Below are 17,367 nucleotides of genomic sequence, written 5' to 3'. Positions count from 1 at the left end.
GTCATGTCCACTTTACAAGTCTGTAGTTTCTTTGTTGTGTTTTGGATTTAGATGGAAATCTCAGAGATACACTTTCTCAGAATCAGATTTGTGACCGCATTACAAACTAAAAGGCAGAAAAGCCTCAGGGTAAAATTTGAAAAGGATAAAAGAGAAGTGGGAATTTTATATTTAGTCACTGTTTCTGTTCCAGCATTCAATTCAATTCAATTTATCTTCTTTTATATAGCGCTTTTACAATGTAGATTGTGTCAAACCAGCTTAACATAGAAGTAAATTGAAACTGTATAGAGTTTAAGTTCAGTTTAGTTCAGTTCCATGTGGATTTTCATTGCTGAAAGTCCAAACACTGAAGAGCACTGAAATGCACAGCTCCACAATTCTAGCACATTTGTAGGACAAAGAATGTCCAGATGATGGCAGGCTAGAAGACAGCTGATCATCTTAGTCATCCAGCGCTCCTAAGGAGCAGCGGTGGGTTTACATGGGACATGACCTAATGGAGGGTTAAACTAGGTTTAATGGGGGAGGGTATTATATGAACAAGTCTGGGCAGGTCGACCGCAGACAGACTCGCCCTGTGGACCAGCAGGAGGTTACATTTCATTGAAGGGATTATAACATGAGTGACAGTCTGCCAAAATTTATGTTTGCTTCTGTCTTGAAGCATTAGTCTTGTATATGTTTGTTTCTGCCAGCAACCAAACACTTTCTGCCAGAATTGCACATTTGTATCTTGCAATTTTGACTTAATCTCACATTTGGGAGTTTAGCTTGTAGTCATCAGGAGAAAAAAAAAAAAAAAAAAAAAGAGTTAGAATTGCAAGAAATAAATACAGAATTGCAAAATAAAGTCCTTGTGAGGGCCTTTAAACTTCTAATTCTTCTTCTAAACTACTAGAAGAACATGCTTAACCTTAAATACACAGAAATAACATTCACTTAAAGGGCATTCATTGAAAGCAAAATCAACCAGCACACTTTGGCTGCTAAGGCTGAGCACTGGAAAGTAAACATTTGTGCATTGTGTGACGTTCAAAGCCCTCGGCATGACACTTTTCCTGTAAGCTTAAATGACCCAAGTGAAACCCTACTGAACATGAATGTTTTTCCATTAGATTCTGAGCTGAAGTGATCACCGTGAAAGCCAACGTCGCCCTCTTGTGCTCATCTCAAAATGTTTCTAATTCAAAACAATATATGGTCAACAACGCAGCTTTCCAACTTTTCTTTTACATGCAGAGTGATGATATTTGAGCCTTCCATAAAGATCACTGGAACAAAGGTGCTCTTTTGTACCAATTTACTCCATCTCACACCTTATTCGTTTTAGTAGTAGTAGTATCAGTGGTTTAAATATATATAAATATATATAAACATATAAAAATATGTTTGTGTGTGTGTGTGTGTGTGTGTATGTGTATGTGTATATATATATATATATATGTATATATATATATATATATATATATATATATATATATATATATGTATATATATATATATATATATGTATATATATATATATATATATATGTATATATATATATATATATATATATATGTATATATATATATATATATATATATATATATATATATATATATATATATATATATATATATATATATATATATATATATATATGTGATTAATGTGAAGGCCAACAGCGGCCTCTTGTGCTCATCTCGAAATGTTTCAAATTCAACAATGCACCTAGATGCAGATTTCCAACACTCCTTTTTCATGTAAAGTGATATTTGAGCCCTTCATAATTATATATGATTATGTATAGGTTTGCATACAGAGAGGTCTAGCTGTATATAAACTAAAAGCATTTTCCATTTGCACATTTTTAAGGCCTTAAAATATTCCATCACCCAAGGTTTACTGCTAGTAACTTTAAAGAAATTTTTCTGAATTCTTTATACAGTAAAGACTTCTGCAGGGTTATTTTTACATTAAATTATTCCAATTCTTTACCTGAATACAATTTGACTGCCCCAGAAATCATAAAGCACTATTTATTTCACTCTTATCTTTGCTTTTTAGTATTTGCTTGTAATTTAAAATCACTTCCTTACAAAATTATCCCAATCATTTTAAAATTAATACATTCCTTCCAAATAGCGGTTTTAAAAACAAAATCTCATTTATAACAGAATTACTCTAGTCTTTGCCTTGACTTGCCAATGTCTTCTGCACAGTCCTGTATCTGTTGAATGGCAGTATTTACACTTAATAAAAATGTAAAAAAAAAATCTGTTCATTTACAAGATTTAATTGAAACATTTAATTTTCGTTTGCTTTTTTTGTAGCTTTATAATAAAACTTACAAATTAAAAGCTGCAAGCAGTAATGAAAAGGGACCTCATATTTAAAAAAAAAATAAAATAAATAAACTAAAAATAAAAAATAAATTTAAAAATAATTTTTTAAAAAGCTACATCTTATTAGAACTCTGTGTTAATGGCATTCGCCCCAACCCTCTCCATTATTCTATCCACCAAGTTGGGATGGTGGGCCAAATCAAAGGTTACAATAGGCCCTACTTCAAGCATCTCCGCAATAATTTAACCTTTACAGATGTGGCTTAATACACAGTATCCATGTGTAAACTACCAATGTCTAAAAACGGTTTAATAATAAAAAAGATTTAAAAAAATAATAATTAAAAAAAAAAAAAAAAAAAAGTGTAGATCAAGTGTTAGAAAAACCAGTCAGCTAATGTCATCTGTGTTTAATCCACAGAAATGCAAGCTTTTTCAATGTGTTGCATATTTTAACTGGTTGTGTATTGTGACTGCTGGCAAACTATAGTGAACAGTTGATCAAAATTGAGGCTTGGTCAGAGCATTCGTTGGGCCTTCAGTTAATTTGTGCTAATTTAGTAGTTTAAACTCACAATTAGTACTTTAAATACAAACAAAAACATACACAAACGAAAAGTCACAAAAGAAATGAACTGCACTTTTTTTTATTATTACAGGCACAAGAGGGAGCAAATTTTGGCCTAAATGCTTTCACAGCAGAGTCAGTGTTCAAGATTTCTCACTCACAGTATAGATTTCACAGACACACACAGATGAACACACACACACACACACACACACACACACCCCCAAACCCCCAACAAGGCCACCAAATTCCTCATGGTTTCTTTTTAAAGTGCTCAACATGTCAAGTATTACCAGAAAAGAAAAATCCTCAATTCTTGCGAAGCAATGCTTAAGTTCAGAGACCTCAACCCACCCACCCACCCCCAGAAAAAAAGGCACGTTATATAGAACTTTATATGGCTGGAAACCCGATTCTCATCTAAAAATGAGCGGATGGGGTCAATTAACGAACACTTGAAGATGCTTCTTAATGTTAGCATTTCAGTTTAGCGCACACTAAATAGGCTAGACTGGGTTGTGTGTGCAAACTCAAACTATAGGGAAAAAAGAAACCTAAAAAGAACAAAATATAACAACAACAATAATAATAATAATAATTAAACCCAATGTAAACTTTAACCAGCATATATATGCGTCAAACACCGACTTCCACTATTGAACGTGATCTTTTAAACATGCATTTGCACCATGCGTAACCAAAAGTGCAGAATAACTCCCAAAAAGCATCCCAAAATGCCTCATCCTCTCTTGTTGTGCCTATTTTAGGAGCTTCAATCCTGGTACAGCAGGAATCCAGAGAAGGTGCTGTACTTCCAGCTGCTGCCATAAATGGCGCCACGGTGCAGCCTGAGCCACACCTGATCGCCTTGAAACAGCTGCAGGACAGCATGATTACTGGCCGTTTCGTGATCCGGGGCACCGTCGTTGGCATACGCGGACACCATCACCTCTTCGTTGCGCATGAGGTTGATGTAGAGCGGCACGCTGATGGCCAGCTTGAGGATGTGGAAGATGAAGACGTAGGCACCGGTGGCTGGGCAGGTGAAGCGACCAGAGCCAGTGTCGAACATGTCACCCAGGTTGGTGTGGAGCAGGTCAAAGGCGATGGGCTGGTCTAAGGTGCCCGGGGCAAAGTTGGCGGTGCGGGCGGCGGAGAATGCCACACGGAGCTGGGTGAGTGGGTACACATGGACAGGCATCAGGGTGTGCGGGCCTTGTGGATTCATGGGAACCTCCATCGGCGGGATAGACAGGGTGTCACTGAGTCCCGAGTCCAGAGGATACAGCCCATCTCGATCTGGACTGCTCACCTGAGAAGAGTCACTCCAGCCGGCTTAAAAAGAGGTAAGGAGACAAACGCACAAATGACATTTATATATTTTATTACTATTATTTTTATTATTGTGACTAATAATAATAATAATAATAATAATAATAATAATAATAATAATGTTATTTTTATTATTGTTTTTTTTAATATTTCTGTTACTATTAAAAATTAAAATAATAACAATAGAGTCACTCCAGCTGGCCTAAGAGGAGATAGCACAAATGACATTTATTTATTTATTTATTTATTTTTGTTGTTACTATTTTTAAATTAAAATGATTAAAATATATATATTTTTATTCTTATGTTAGTTTTATTATTTTATTACTACTATTATTAAAAATTTAAATGATAAATAAAATAATAATAATAATAATAATAATAATACCATCTATGGAAAAAAAACTAAGACTACTTGATTTCTCAGTTTCTTTGGGATTATGTAACGCATTCGTTTATCAGTGGTTTATAGAATAACTGGATAGATAGTTTGAAAATACAGATCATCCTACCGCTGCTCCTCTGAGTTGCTGTGCCTGCTCCTCTCTTGAAGCTCTGCTGATAGCCGTTTTCCTGATAAAAGCAAACCATAAAAATGAGGATCTTACAGGTAAAGGAGTACACATTAATAATGGCAAAGCTGAGCCCCATTATATTAGAACACCTAATACACACTTCATTTCACTTAACATGGTAGGCATAAACAAATATATAAAGCCTACAATACAAATTTAACGGGTTTGAATGGTTTTGTTAAGACAAAATGCCTAACATCTCCAATGCAAAATGAATGAATATCATTTATATAACTAATGCACAATTAAATAGCGAACAAGCATTATAAAACAATGCAATGTAATGTGTATAAAATAAAAATATCAGTACACGCACACAACATTCAGGCCTTCTGAATGATGCAGAATTGTGAAAACTTCATAAACACATCAAAAGGTCAAGTTTGGCTTACAGTTGGGAGTCTAAATGTGTCCTACAATGATGAAGAATCACCACTTTTTTTTTTTTCTTTCAAATACAATTTATAAACTGCCCAAAACACATTTTTATTTGTAAATTCACAATTTAAAATCATGTACACACAGTTGAAGTCAGGATTATTAGTAAAATATCTAGTAAAATGTGCTGTCATCATGGCAAAGATAAAATTATTTATTAGAAAGAAGTTATTAAAACTCTGATTAGAAATGAGTTGAAAAAAACATTTCCGTTAAACAGAAAGAGGAAAAAAAAAATAAACGGGGGTTAATAATTCTGACTTCACTAACATTTACTTTTATAAATGTATACAGTTGAAGTTTAAAGAGCACGACTCACTTTGGCCATGTAAAGTGCAGAAGCAGGCTCTCTGTGTGTCTGGGCCATGAAGCCTCCTCCTGGAGAACGTACATTCACTCTATAAGCCTCATAACCACCTGCCCATCAGACAGAAAACAAACATTCACTTTTACACTACTAACCCACATCTTCTCCATCCATGACGTTAAAGTGGTCATGACATGAGAAAAGATGGGTTGATATAGAAGGGCTTTGTTAAAACATCCAGCAAATCTTAAAGCATCATCATTAACAGATATAGGATTCAGTTACCCTTTAAGGTCGGCTTTTAATGTTTTCCAAATCAAAAACAAGGGATGGAAACACTTATGATTTACTTCATATTAAGATGGAAAAATAAAATGGGCTTATAACTGCCCTAAATGGATGAAAATGCTGTATCAAAAACAAACTATAATCTGAGGTCTACAGTGTATACCATAGTATAAGTAACTTGGTATGGATAATGCTAAAACGCTTACTGCTATACAAAACTGTGCAATAGCAATGGGGAGTTGATGTAGTTTCCTATGCAATGACATTAGACAATCTACAGTGCAATGACGATCTACAGTGCTTTAAGAGGACAGAAGTACACCAGTGTAATATGAATGTAAAAAGTAAAGGACTTGCGGACCGTGAAGGAAGAGGAAGGTACCTCTATAGCCACCCGGTGATCTGAATGAGTGCCCCAAAGCCCTGCCTGCACGCATCATACCTCTGACTGCCCCGCGAGGGTAACAGGACTGACCCACACGAGAATGGGAGCTGGAGAACACTGGACCACCAGCACTGACCGCACACTCCAGAGGATACTGGCCTTCTGGAAACACACGCGCACAACATTTATGAGAGAAAGAAAAGTGACAGCAGTCTATCAGAATGATGCAGGATTGGGAACATTTCATAAACGAATCAAAAAGACCAAAAAGGTCAAGACTGGCTTGCAGTTTAGGGACTAAAATGTGTCCTACGGTGAAAAGAACATAAAATAAAATTTAATTATTAAAATAAAATTGAATTAAATTTAAAAAATAAATAGATGGGTAAAAAGCTAATTATAGTAATATACTTTAAATAAAACAGTCTATCTACATTAGTCTTTACCAGTTTGTTTTATTTACTTAAAATATATTACTATATTATCTTTTTACCCATCAAATTTATTTAAATTAATCTATCTATTTATCTATCTATCTATCAAAATTACTTAAGTCACTACATTAAAATAATAATTCAAATTTAAAGGTTAAGTTTAAGTGTAATACAAATACTAAAATGCAAAGTAAAAAAAAAATAAATTTAAATACTGAATTAAAATGTACAAGGCATTCAAGTAAAGTGCACAGCACATGCTTTACCGATCTGCAGTTCTTCCTCAGGTGGGTTGAGTTCAGGTGGAGTCTGAGTGCTGGCAGTGGTTACACTGGAGGTTTTGGCTGATGCGAAACTGCGATGTATGGACTCGGAGAAACCACTCTCATCTGCCTTCATCCCTGAGCTCTCGCCGATCACATTAAACACCTGAGGACAAGAGCAGGGTTTGACATCTCATATCCTTTAAGCCATAGATCTCAAACTCGATTCCTGGAGGGTTGCAGCTCTGCTTCACCACAAATCAAACACAGCTGATCTAACTAATCGAGGTGTTCAAGACTACTAGAGACTATTAAGCAGGTGTGAGTTGGAGGTGATTGGAGCTAGACTATGCAGAGCTGTGGCCCTCTAGGAATTGAGTTTGAGACCACTGCTTTAAACATTTAGAAGGTGATGTTTATTGATGCTCACAGAGTGAATGTTGTGGAAGGGGTTTTCTGCGCTGATGGATCTGCGACTGGGTGGAGTTGAAAATGTCTGTGCAGAACCAGAGCTTGAAACTCCATTGCATAACATCTGCTTTCCAGCCTGTCAAAGGTCAACAAAACAAAAGGTCATGTCAAATAAATGGCATTAAAAAAGTAAATAAATAAAATTAAAAAAAATTAAGTCATACAAAAATCTCTAGTCTTTAAATCTTTTCTACTTGGAAAATGTCAAACGCCAACACACAAATTCTAAAAACAAAAATCTTCTGCAGAAAGATTAAATAAGACAAAAATTAAATAAAAGACATAATTTAATAAAATAAAAAAATAAATAAAAAAAAACACAAAATTAAATCTTCAAAATTCCTCAAATAAAAAAAAAATAAATAAATAATAAAAAAATTTTTTTTTAAAAAAAACTCGAGCTGGAAAAATATAAATAAAAAACTAATTAACGAAATCTAAACCAATATTTAAAATGTAAAGTAAAATTGGTTTAAAAGAATGAATTTTATATAAAGTACCACTAATTTTAATAAAAATCTAAACCAGTATTTAAAACAGTGTAAGATTGGTTTAAATGAATTAATTAAATCAATAAATAAATACAAAATAAAAAATAAAGTCTTCAAAATTCCTGAAATGAAAAAAATAAATTAAAATAAATAAAATTAATAAACAAAATCCAAACCAGTATTTAAAATGGTGAAAAAGGTGTTTAAATGAATAAGTGTATGTCTGTTATAAGACATTTCGGCCCTCAAAAAATATATATAAACAAATAAACTCATTTAATTAACCTCTTTAGGTCAACGTCAACTGTAGCACCATTGTTTTCAGGACCACCATTTAGTATGAATAATACACCTACAGTTCATCCGCTTAAGTGTGATGTTCCGGGTCCAAGTGCTCTCAGACTGTATAGGGAGACTCAACAAATCGTAATAAACAATTTACAAAGCGACGTAATACTTTCGAAAATCATGATCGCAATACATACACATCCATGCGCAATATCCGATGACCAGAAAGAGATTCATTTTTTATAAATTGTAAAATATTGGGTTCTATGATGCAGAAAGTCCTGAGACTGTCATGTACACCATGGTTTTATAGAAAATTCACTTTAATGCGTGTAAAAAGTGGTCAAGCTAATATTTTCTCAATTCGGATTAGCGGCATGGACCCGGAAAGTATTCCATACATCATGACTTCAGCAGATAAGTTTGAGTGATTACCTGTACAGTGCTCTGGTTTTCTAAAGGAACAGAGATGGAGGATCCTCTGCGGTACAGTGGAGGAGAGCTGAAGCCCTCAGCCTGCTTCTACAAACAGAACACTAAAGTCAAATTCACACCAAAAGCTACCATACATCTAATATTTGCAGCACCACCACACAAAAATCCTTACCCGTGGCTTATCTTCAGAGTGCAGCTCCAGGTCAGAGCCATTTATAGAGCGATCGCCATTGGACAGACAGCCTTTACCCTCTCCAGACAGCAGGATCCGTAGAGGAGTGCTCTGACATTACAAAATACATGGTCAAAGCCAATGCAGACCTCCCGTTTTGATGGTTAGGCACTCAATATGATCTCAAAAGTTACTTTACTCACCCGCTGGGATGCAGGCAGAATATCTGAAGGGCTTTTGGGAAGTTCTCGCTGTACTGTATGATTTAAAAAATAAATTAAAAATACATTTATAAATGCTGAATTATAAAGTTATAGTGTGCTGTACTTGTTTAAAGTTGATCTTTTCCTCCAATTCTTTGAGAACAAAGAATTTTTTAAAAGCCTTTAGTAATTATAATAGCCTAGTTACATATGACCAGTAGAGGGCACTGTATAAGTGAAACTACAAGACTGCTCAAAAATCTGCATATTAGAAAGCGGATTGTTCATAGGATTATGGTTTGCCATCTCATGTGATAAGTCAACCTGATATAAAAAAGGCAATTTGGGCCAAAAGTCAAACTAAATAAAAAAATAAATAAATAAAAAAATATACAATAAAAATATTTAAATAAACTTAAGTTGTAATGTGTGCTCCCATATAGCTCAATAGGCCCACATTTACAACAATAAACATGCCACTGGAGAAAAAAGTAATAATAATAAAAAAAATAATCGAAATATTCATTTAGAACCGATAATTGATCAAATTTTTCCAGGTCAATTTTCTCAATTGCTTTATTACACTGCATGTGGAGTCATGAGACTCTGCTCTGTTTTAAACTTCTGCTGCCACTTTAAGGCATGGACCCATTCTTGAGCCTTACTCTGCACTACATTGACAATGATTGGAAGCTGTGCCAGAGTTGCCTTGAGACGGCACATTTTCCATTACATTAAAATTATTATTTACATTCAAATATTTGTTTACAGAAGATGCAAGAAATGCACCGTTTAAAATATTTTCTACAGGATATACACAAGTTATTTTATTTAGAAGAGATGCTGCTTATTTTATACTTTTAATATGAAAAACATTGACAATTATTTGTTTCCAAAGGTGCAGATCTGTCACTTTCTATAAAAGGAGGGAGAAAAGAAAAAAAAAAAAAAAGAAAAAAAAAAAGGGGGGGGGGTGGTCTGTTCATTTTAGGTAATGCGTGTTTTAATTTCAGTTGATCAACATTGAGGTTTAATAAATAATCATAGATAGTGTGCACTTAAGTAATGCACCCTTCATTCAGAAATCTGACTTGAAATATGTTAGCATATTTACTGTACAAAATCTTTCTGTAAACTATGAGGGCAAAAAAAATAAAAAAAATCATTCATTAAAATGGCAATAGTTAAACCGTTCAATTAATCAAGATTTTGATTTTAGGGCAAAATCTCCCAGCCCTATAATGGGGAAAACAATGAATTTAAAACCAGTTATGTGCCTGGATGAATCCTGTAATAGTCACTGCTGTTCTACACATGCAAATTTAACATTATTCTATTCTTACTGTGTTAATATGAAACAGTCCTATACCGATTGGAGTAGAGGAGCCTGGAGACGGACGGCATCTTTTGTTTCAGTGTTCACAGGTGATGATTCTCCATCCAGAAGGGACTCCTGCAAACAAGGGGATGATTAAAAAACTCTGACCGTTTCAAATAAAACTCTAAATTAAACTTGCTTTAATGCATGCCTGCATGAAGCTGAAGGAGCCAGAGATCTGGTCCATCAGGGTCTCCAGCTGCTGTCGGCGCTGAACGGGGTCTTTCGGTAACGGAGATGGAGAACTGAAGACTTCCACTGCAACGGGCATCTAAAAGTATAGTTCATAAAATGTTTACACTTGACTGCTGATTTTAAGTGTATGATGGATCCTCTGATCGAAAACACACCGATTTCGAGTCCTGCTCGGCCTTGTTCTTTCTTTGACGTTTCTAGAAAGAGACAAAGTTTAACACTGTTAGTTTCTGTGCATGCATACTGCAAATATCTTTGCAACAGGCAAACACGAACACCTTCAACAGGTTTTAAAAAGCAATGGGGAGTGCTAGGGGATCAGGGAATATTGTAAATATCTTTAGATTTATATTAATTAATTTGGTCATTTCATGCTAATGTTAGCACTACAAGCCTTTATAAAAATTACCATATAAAGCCACACATCCTGAATGTGCACTAAACATCACTACAATACATCAAGCAGCATTCATTAAAGAGACCTTTATAGTTCAGTTAGTAATTACAAAACCCAAATGTTAAAGGTAGGTCGATGATTGTCTGCCATTCTGTCTGAACCACTTCTGTGAATGCGCCTATGACATAATGACAATTAAATATTTTGACAAGCAGGTAGGACAGCCTATTGTACCATTCTGCCAGAGCATTTAGATTGGACAAACTTTACTTGGTCCTACATCTTCCACAGAAAATTTTAAAAAGTACATATAAATAACATTAACCACTTCATATAATGATTGATATCAGGATGTGAATAGACTTTGAACCAGCATAACAAATAGTTTGCTGAAAACAATCACCTATTGCACCATTAATGTAAAAATCTGATGTAGTAATAATAATAATAACAACAACAACAACAACAACAACAACAACAACAAGATGATGTTTTTCACCTCTTTAGGGTCAGTCGTCGATCTCTTCACAACATCTACAGTTTTAGGAATCAAACCCGCTGCTCCTTTCCATGGCTTCTGTATAGGGGACTGAGAGGACACAGGAGGATCAGTAAGCTCCTCCATTTCCCAGGAGTCTGGCGGCTCCCTCTCCTTCATGGCCAAAAAGTCCTCCTTCCAGCTGCGAGGCGATGCGTTTTCACCTCGTCTGCGCTCATCAGTTTCAGGCATGTATCGTCTGTTAAGAAACTACCATAGTGCAGACATTAGTGACCTGCTTGTTTACAACTTTTAAAGCATGAATTTTGGATAGGCGACTTGTTTTTACCTCTTTGGAAGGCACTTCATTTGAGCCTAGCTTCACCAACGCTAAAACAAAGAAATATACAATAAATGATGGTGTTAGTGAAAGTGTCTGCTTCATGACTATGTAGAGAGTAATCTCACTGGTGAGGCCACAGGGTCTGGATTGAGGATCCGACTTTATGCTTTCGGTCTTCTCTTGACTGTCAGATTTAGGAAGCGGGATGTGATCGAAAAAGCCAGAATCCACTAGTCGAAGAAGCTTCTCCTTCATGTGCTTGTCTGTAGATGAAGGATAGCAGTCATATTAAAAATAAATATACATTTTTAAAATGGATCGTATTTGTACCCTACTAAATGGCTTGCTTTAAATAATTAAAAAAAAATAATAATAAATAAAGTTATACGTTGACGTTTTATTATTATTGCTAAATTTTATAAAGTGAATGTGTTTTTATTGTAGTAATTTTTTTATGTATATAATTTTTTTTGTTTTGTTTATTTTACTAAAAGTATTTGCAGTGTTATGCTACATTTTAAAAATGAAAAACATTTTAGCGTTCATTGACCAACAAATCTGACAAAATCACAGTTGGAGATAGAAACTCACATGTCGAGCCAGCAACCGGTCTTTCATTCCCTTCCAGCAGCTCCCAGTAAACAATAGCAGCCCGTTGCATCTGATCCTCCAAACTAGAGCATGAAATAACAGGATAAAGAGACCACCAAATACAGCAACATGACTGAATCAAAAGCCTGAAAGCATTCAAAGCTATAGCCATTGATAACTGCACAGCTGACCTATCGGTAAACCCCTCACCCTTATTAAAATTATTAATATAGATCATTCAATGGCATACTTAAGCTCCGCTTAAATGCTCCTACATGAGCAGTGTACTCCAGTATCTAAATCATCTTGAGGCTAGGCTGACATTGTAAATTAGCAACTGTCCGAGTTAACAATAGGGGGTGTGGAGGATGCCGATAAATAATTGTATGCATAATGCAAAAACACTGACAGAGCAGATTGCAGTCTCCAATAAAGCACAAACCTAATGCTATTATCTCTTTTGCATCCCACCAGTGACGCCAAATCCAGCAAACCCTCCATGTCTTGAGCGGACATGTAGCAGGAGTATTGTCTGGTGTTGCAGAAGTTCTTCCGGACATCCTCTCTCTGCAGACTATGGAGGACGTACTGCACCTGGAGCATCAGACTCAGACGGCTCTTCTCCTCGTCAGTCTTTATTTGCTTCTCTTGGCGAACGGCTTTACGCTGAGCCTTCAGCAACTACAATGGAGGAAAAGGAAATTCAGAAAAATACTTAAGTAAATAGTTTGATAGTATTCTGTACCTCACAAAGACATAAGCCTTACATCTTGAGTGAGGGAGCCAATGGTCTTCTGGAGCTCTTTGGCAAATTTTAGATTGTGGACCACCTCATCGTACTTGCCCACAGCTTCCTACAATGACGCCACATGTTAGTGACACTAAAACGAGATGTTTCCTAAGATGCAACACATGAAATGAAAGCCAGTTACCAGTTGGTCTTCATTCAGCTTTTCCCCCTTCTTCAGCTTCTCACTGTATCTTTCCAGTTTGAGCTGTAAGAAATAAGCTTGGCTATGTCAAACACAAACTCGTAAACAATGTTAATATTAAAATTAACTGTGAAATATTTCTTCACTTGAGGTTAAAATTGGGGTTAAGAATGATGATCCCACTTAGGGTTTGCATGCACAGGTCTTACTTGCCCTACAAAACCTCAAAAAAGGTCACACCCAGGTCAAAGCACCAATTAACCAGTCTAGTTTTACTTGCAGCATCATCCCCCAAAACCTCACTCCCACCCGGGTCACGGCACCAATACAACCAGTCTTGTTTTTCTTGACTGCCAAAAACTCACTCCCACCCAGGTCACAGTACCAATTAACTAGTCTAGTTTTACTTGCAGCGTCATCCCCCAAAACCTTACTTCCACCTGGGTCATGGCACCAATTTAGCCAGTCTATTTATACTTGCTTGGTCACCTCCCAAAAACTTCTCCCACCCAGATCACGATACCAATCAACCAGTCTAGTTTTACTTGCAGCATTATCCCAAAAACCTCACTCTCACCCGGGTCATGGCATTAATTTAACCAGTCTAGTTTTACTTGCAGAATCATCCCCGAAAACCTCACTCCCACCCGGGTCACAGCACCAATTAACCAGTCTTGTTTAAAATTGCACCATCATCCCGCAAAACATCACTCCAACCTGGGTCACGGCACCATTTTAACCAGTCTAGTTTTACTTGCCCTGCTCAAGGCAGGATTCGGATAAATATCTTAACACTGGGAAGCAGACATGCCAACAATACCTACAGCATGTACTGGGCAGTTTTGGGACTTAAATGATAAATGACAAACTGATAGAACTACATAACCCAGGGCAAATATACAGTGTGTGCAGTTATAAGAACCATTTTCCATGTAACCTACAATATGGATCCAGCCTAAGAGTAATACAAAGCCACAGATTCATGCCTAAATATCAAAATACCTTCTTTTTCTCAATGTTGCGGATCTTGTGCTTGAGGCAGATGAGGCCGTCCTCGATGTACTTCTCATAGCCACAGTAGACAGTTGTAGAGCTCAGGGCGAGCTGGAGGGCGGAGAGCATTCGAGGAGATTCAGGTTTTGGGCTGCCCTGGCCATCATCCTTCTCCACAGTGAGCTCTGAGGGAGTCAACGTCTCTAATGTCCGAGATGGTGACAGCTGAACCATGGTTTCAGTCTTTCTGGTGGACAGGGGGGGGGGGGGGGGGGGGGCAAAATGGCCATACTACAGTAGTCAACATTTGAAGTAGATCAAAACCTTGTCCTACATCTACGTCTAGTCTTAGAACAATTTTTAAAAACAGATTTGAAACACTAAATACAGTTGTCAACATTTTGAAGTATGAAATTAAGAGATCTTTTATGCCTTAACTAAATGATAGATTACTTATTACTAAATGGGTAGTGTATATATACACACACTTGAAAGCACTTAAATGTATATACATTTTTTTAACAGCTTGTTAATATTAGTGGTCATGAACAATGCTGCCATCTGTTGGTGTGGATGAAGCATCACTAACCTTAAAAGAAAGTGTGCACTGTGCAGGTATAAGTTACTTTATAAAGTATATTGGTTATGTGACAAATGCAACAACAAATACTACATTTAAGGACATGCAAGTGTAAATAACTTCAACTGCCATTATATGAAAACTAGATAAAAAAATCCCAGATTTATTATTCTTTGCACAAGAATAAGAGTTAATACATTTCAAATCTTTCCTTTGTCATTTGTAAAGATTTAACAGATACCTATAACTAATTGTATTCCTAAGCTACCCCTATAATATTTAAAGGTGCATAATTTTTTACACATGAAAATGGGAATTAGATCATTTAAATAATCTAAATCGAAATAAGTTATATTAATTAAATAGTTTATCCATGCCTGTGCTATGAATGGATTTTCCTAAACGTTTAAAGGCCATATAAATGTAGACTACGTCTGGTTTATAATATGACAAACACTCGGTGACCATTAATATATAAAAATCACCTCAGCAGCACACATATTGAGAAGACAAACTCGAGAAACAGCCTGAACATATCGTACAATACACACACCAAACTCTGCCATGTGTCTGGACATTCGCCAGTGCTAACCATGACATGGCATTTACGTTAAGTGGTGACAAATCAAGAATAAACGGCGAAATACGTCTGGAAATCAATATGTAGCATAAACAAATCATGCTTGTTTGCTAGATCATTTACAAACATCCCACAAACAGTTTAATGTAACTCTAGCATTCGTAAATACTTATTAATTAAACAACATCAACAATAACGCTACAACAACTATTTCCAAAGGGATCGATTGTAATACTGTGAATCGTAACTTTTAAAACCTTAATCTAAAACAAATGGTATCCATTCCAGACTAACCCTACCCAAACAGCATCAACATGGTGCCACCACCCAAAACCCCGCAAAGAGAACCCAAATAAGTTGCTCGAGGAAGATTTGAGACAGATGCATGTGACAGCATAGAAACCCGCAGAAATCTCACCGACCTCATGCGTCTCTGCCAGAGTGTGTGTGTTTGTTTGCTGCGTTTCAGATCGCTAGGATGACTTGGGTGGGAAGGCTGCTCATTTAGAGCCGACGCAAATGACTTAGCCTTTCGGTGAGCTGCTGGACAGACGACATAAAGCGGTGGTTAAACAGAGAGGACAGACCGCAGCATCCTCTCACCTATTTATGCCCTAGGAAAAGAGGAGACACATCAGCTGGAGGAGCAATCATGACGTCACGCAGAAAAACACAGGACAGGACGGTCCTTGCGCGCAACCTCTCACTCGCTACTCTCTCTTTCCTTTTCTATCTATCTATCTATCTATCTATCTATCTATCTATCTATCTATCTATCTATCTATCTATCTATCTATCTATCTATCTATCTATCTATCTATCTGTCTGTCTGTCTGTCTGTCTGTCTGTCTGTCTGTCTGTCTGTCTGTCTGTCGCAAGCACCACGCTGTACTTGATCTACATTAACATCAACCACTGTCTACTGCACTGTCTAGTTTGCTATTTACTGACATAAGCTTACTGTGGCATTATATGTGGTATATTATGGGTTCAGATTCAGGGACTTGAGCTCACAACCTTCATGATGCATGTATGATGCTCTGTATGAGCTACAAATATAAATTATTAATTCTAGCTTGTTTAATTCTATTTACTGGCATGTGCTCACTATGTTAACAATATAATCATGGGTTCAATTCCCAGGGAACTGAACTCACAACCTTCATTTTGCAAGCACCATGATCTACAACACCATCAATTGTCTATACCTGCATCTTGTTTAATGTTATTTATTGACTGTGGCATTGACAATTGTGAGGGTCATGGGTTCAATTCCCAAGAAATATACTGGTATGTGCTAAAAAATTTGAATATTGAGAGCCCTTTTATTTCAATAATATTTGTTTAAAAAGTGAAACTTGTGTGTTAAATTAGTTCACTGCACACAAAGTGAAATATTTCAAGCCTTCATTTATTTCAATTTGAATGATTATGGATTAAAGATGAAAAACAAATCCAGTATTTCACAAAATTAGAATATCATGACAAAGTTCAACATTGTAGGTCTCTATCTAGTCCATTTGTAGGCTTCAAAATCATGGGACAGACTTCTGACTTGACGATTGTGCAGAAGACCATCATTGGAACCCTCCACAAGGGGGAAGAGTCCCAAAAGGCGATTGCAAAAGAAGCTGCATGCTCACTGAGTTCAATATCTAAGTATATTAATAGAGTGTTAAGAGGAAGGGAAAATGTGGCTGGGAAAGTTGTACAAGTATGACCGTAGCCTTGAGAGGATTGTCAAGCAAGGATGACTGAGGTTGGTGTCAGAGCATCAAGAACAAACCACATACAGACATCTGCATGACATGGGCAACAGCTGTAGAACTCCATGTGTCAAGCCACACCCGAACCAAAAATTATGTTAGAAGCGTCTGTGTTGGGCTAAAGAGAAAAATACTGGTCTGTTGCCCAGTGGT

The 17,367-nt window shown here is 36.2% G+C and overlaps 1 protein-coding gene across 1 annotated transcript; it reads right to left on the bottom strand.

The window, feature by feature from the left end:
- Positions 1–3,280: 3,280 nt before the first annotated feature.
- On the bottom strand, positions 3,281–15,875 carry caprin2 (caprin family member 2). Its single transcript, XM_056456369.1, is given in 22 exon segments — positions 3,281–4,234; positions 4,744–4,804; positions 5,564–5,661; positions 6,282–6,386; positions 6,925–7,087; positions 7,352–7,468; positions 8,607–8,693; positions 8,779–8,889; positions 8,982–9,034; positions 10,351–10,392; positions 10,395–10,434; positions 10,511–10,630; positions 10,710–10,751; positions 11,451–11,699; positions 11,779–11,819; positions 11,898–12,035; positions 12,364–12,446; positions 12,806–13,044; positions 13,131–13,217; positions 13,296–13,358; positions 14,298–14,535; positions 15,871–15,875. Coding segments are annotated over 22 exon segments (2,745 nt in total). The 3' UTR covers positions 3,281–3,671.
- Positions 15,876–17,367: the final 1,492 nt, after the last annotated feature.

This window comes from Danio aesculapii, chromosome 4 (assembly GCF_903798145.1).
Source record: "Danio aesculapii chromosome 4, fDanAes4.1, whole genome shotgun sequence".
NCBI classification, from domain to species: Eukaryota; Metazoa; Chordata; class Actinopteri; order Cypriniformes; family Danionidae; genus Danio; species Danio aesculapii.
Note: the sequence above shows the minus strand (reverse complement) of the source record. Positions and strands in the feature narration are given on the sequence as shown.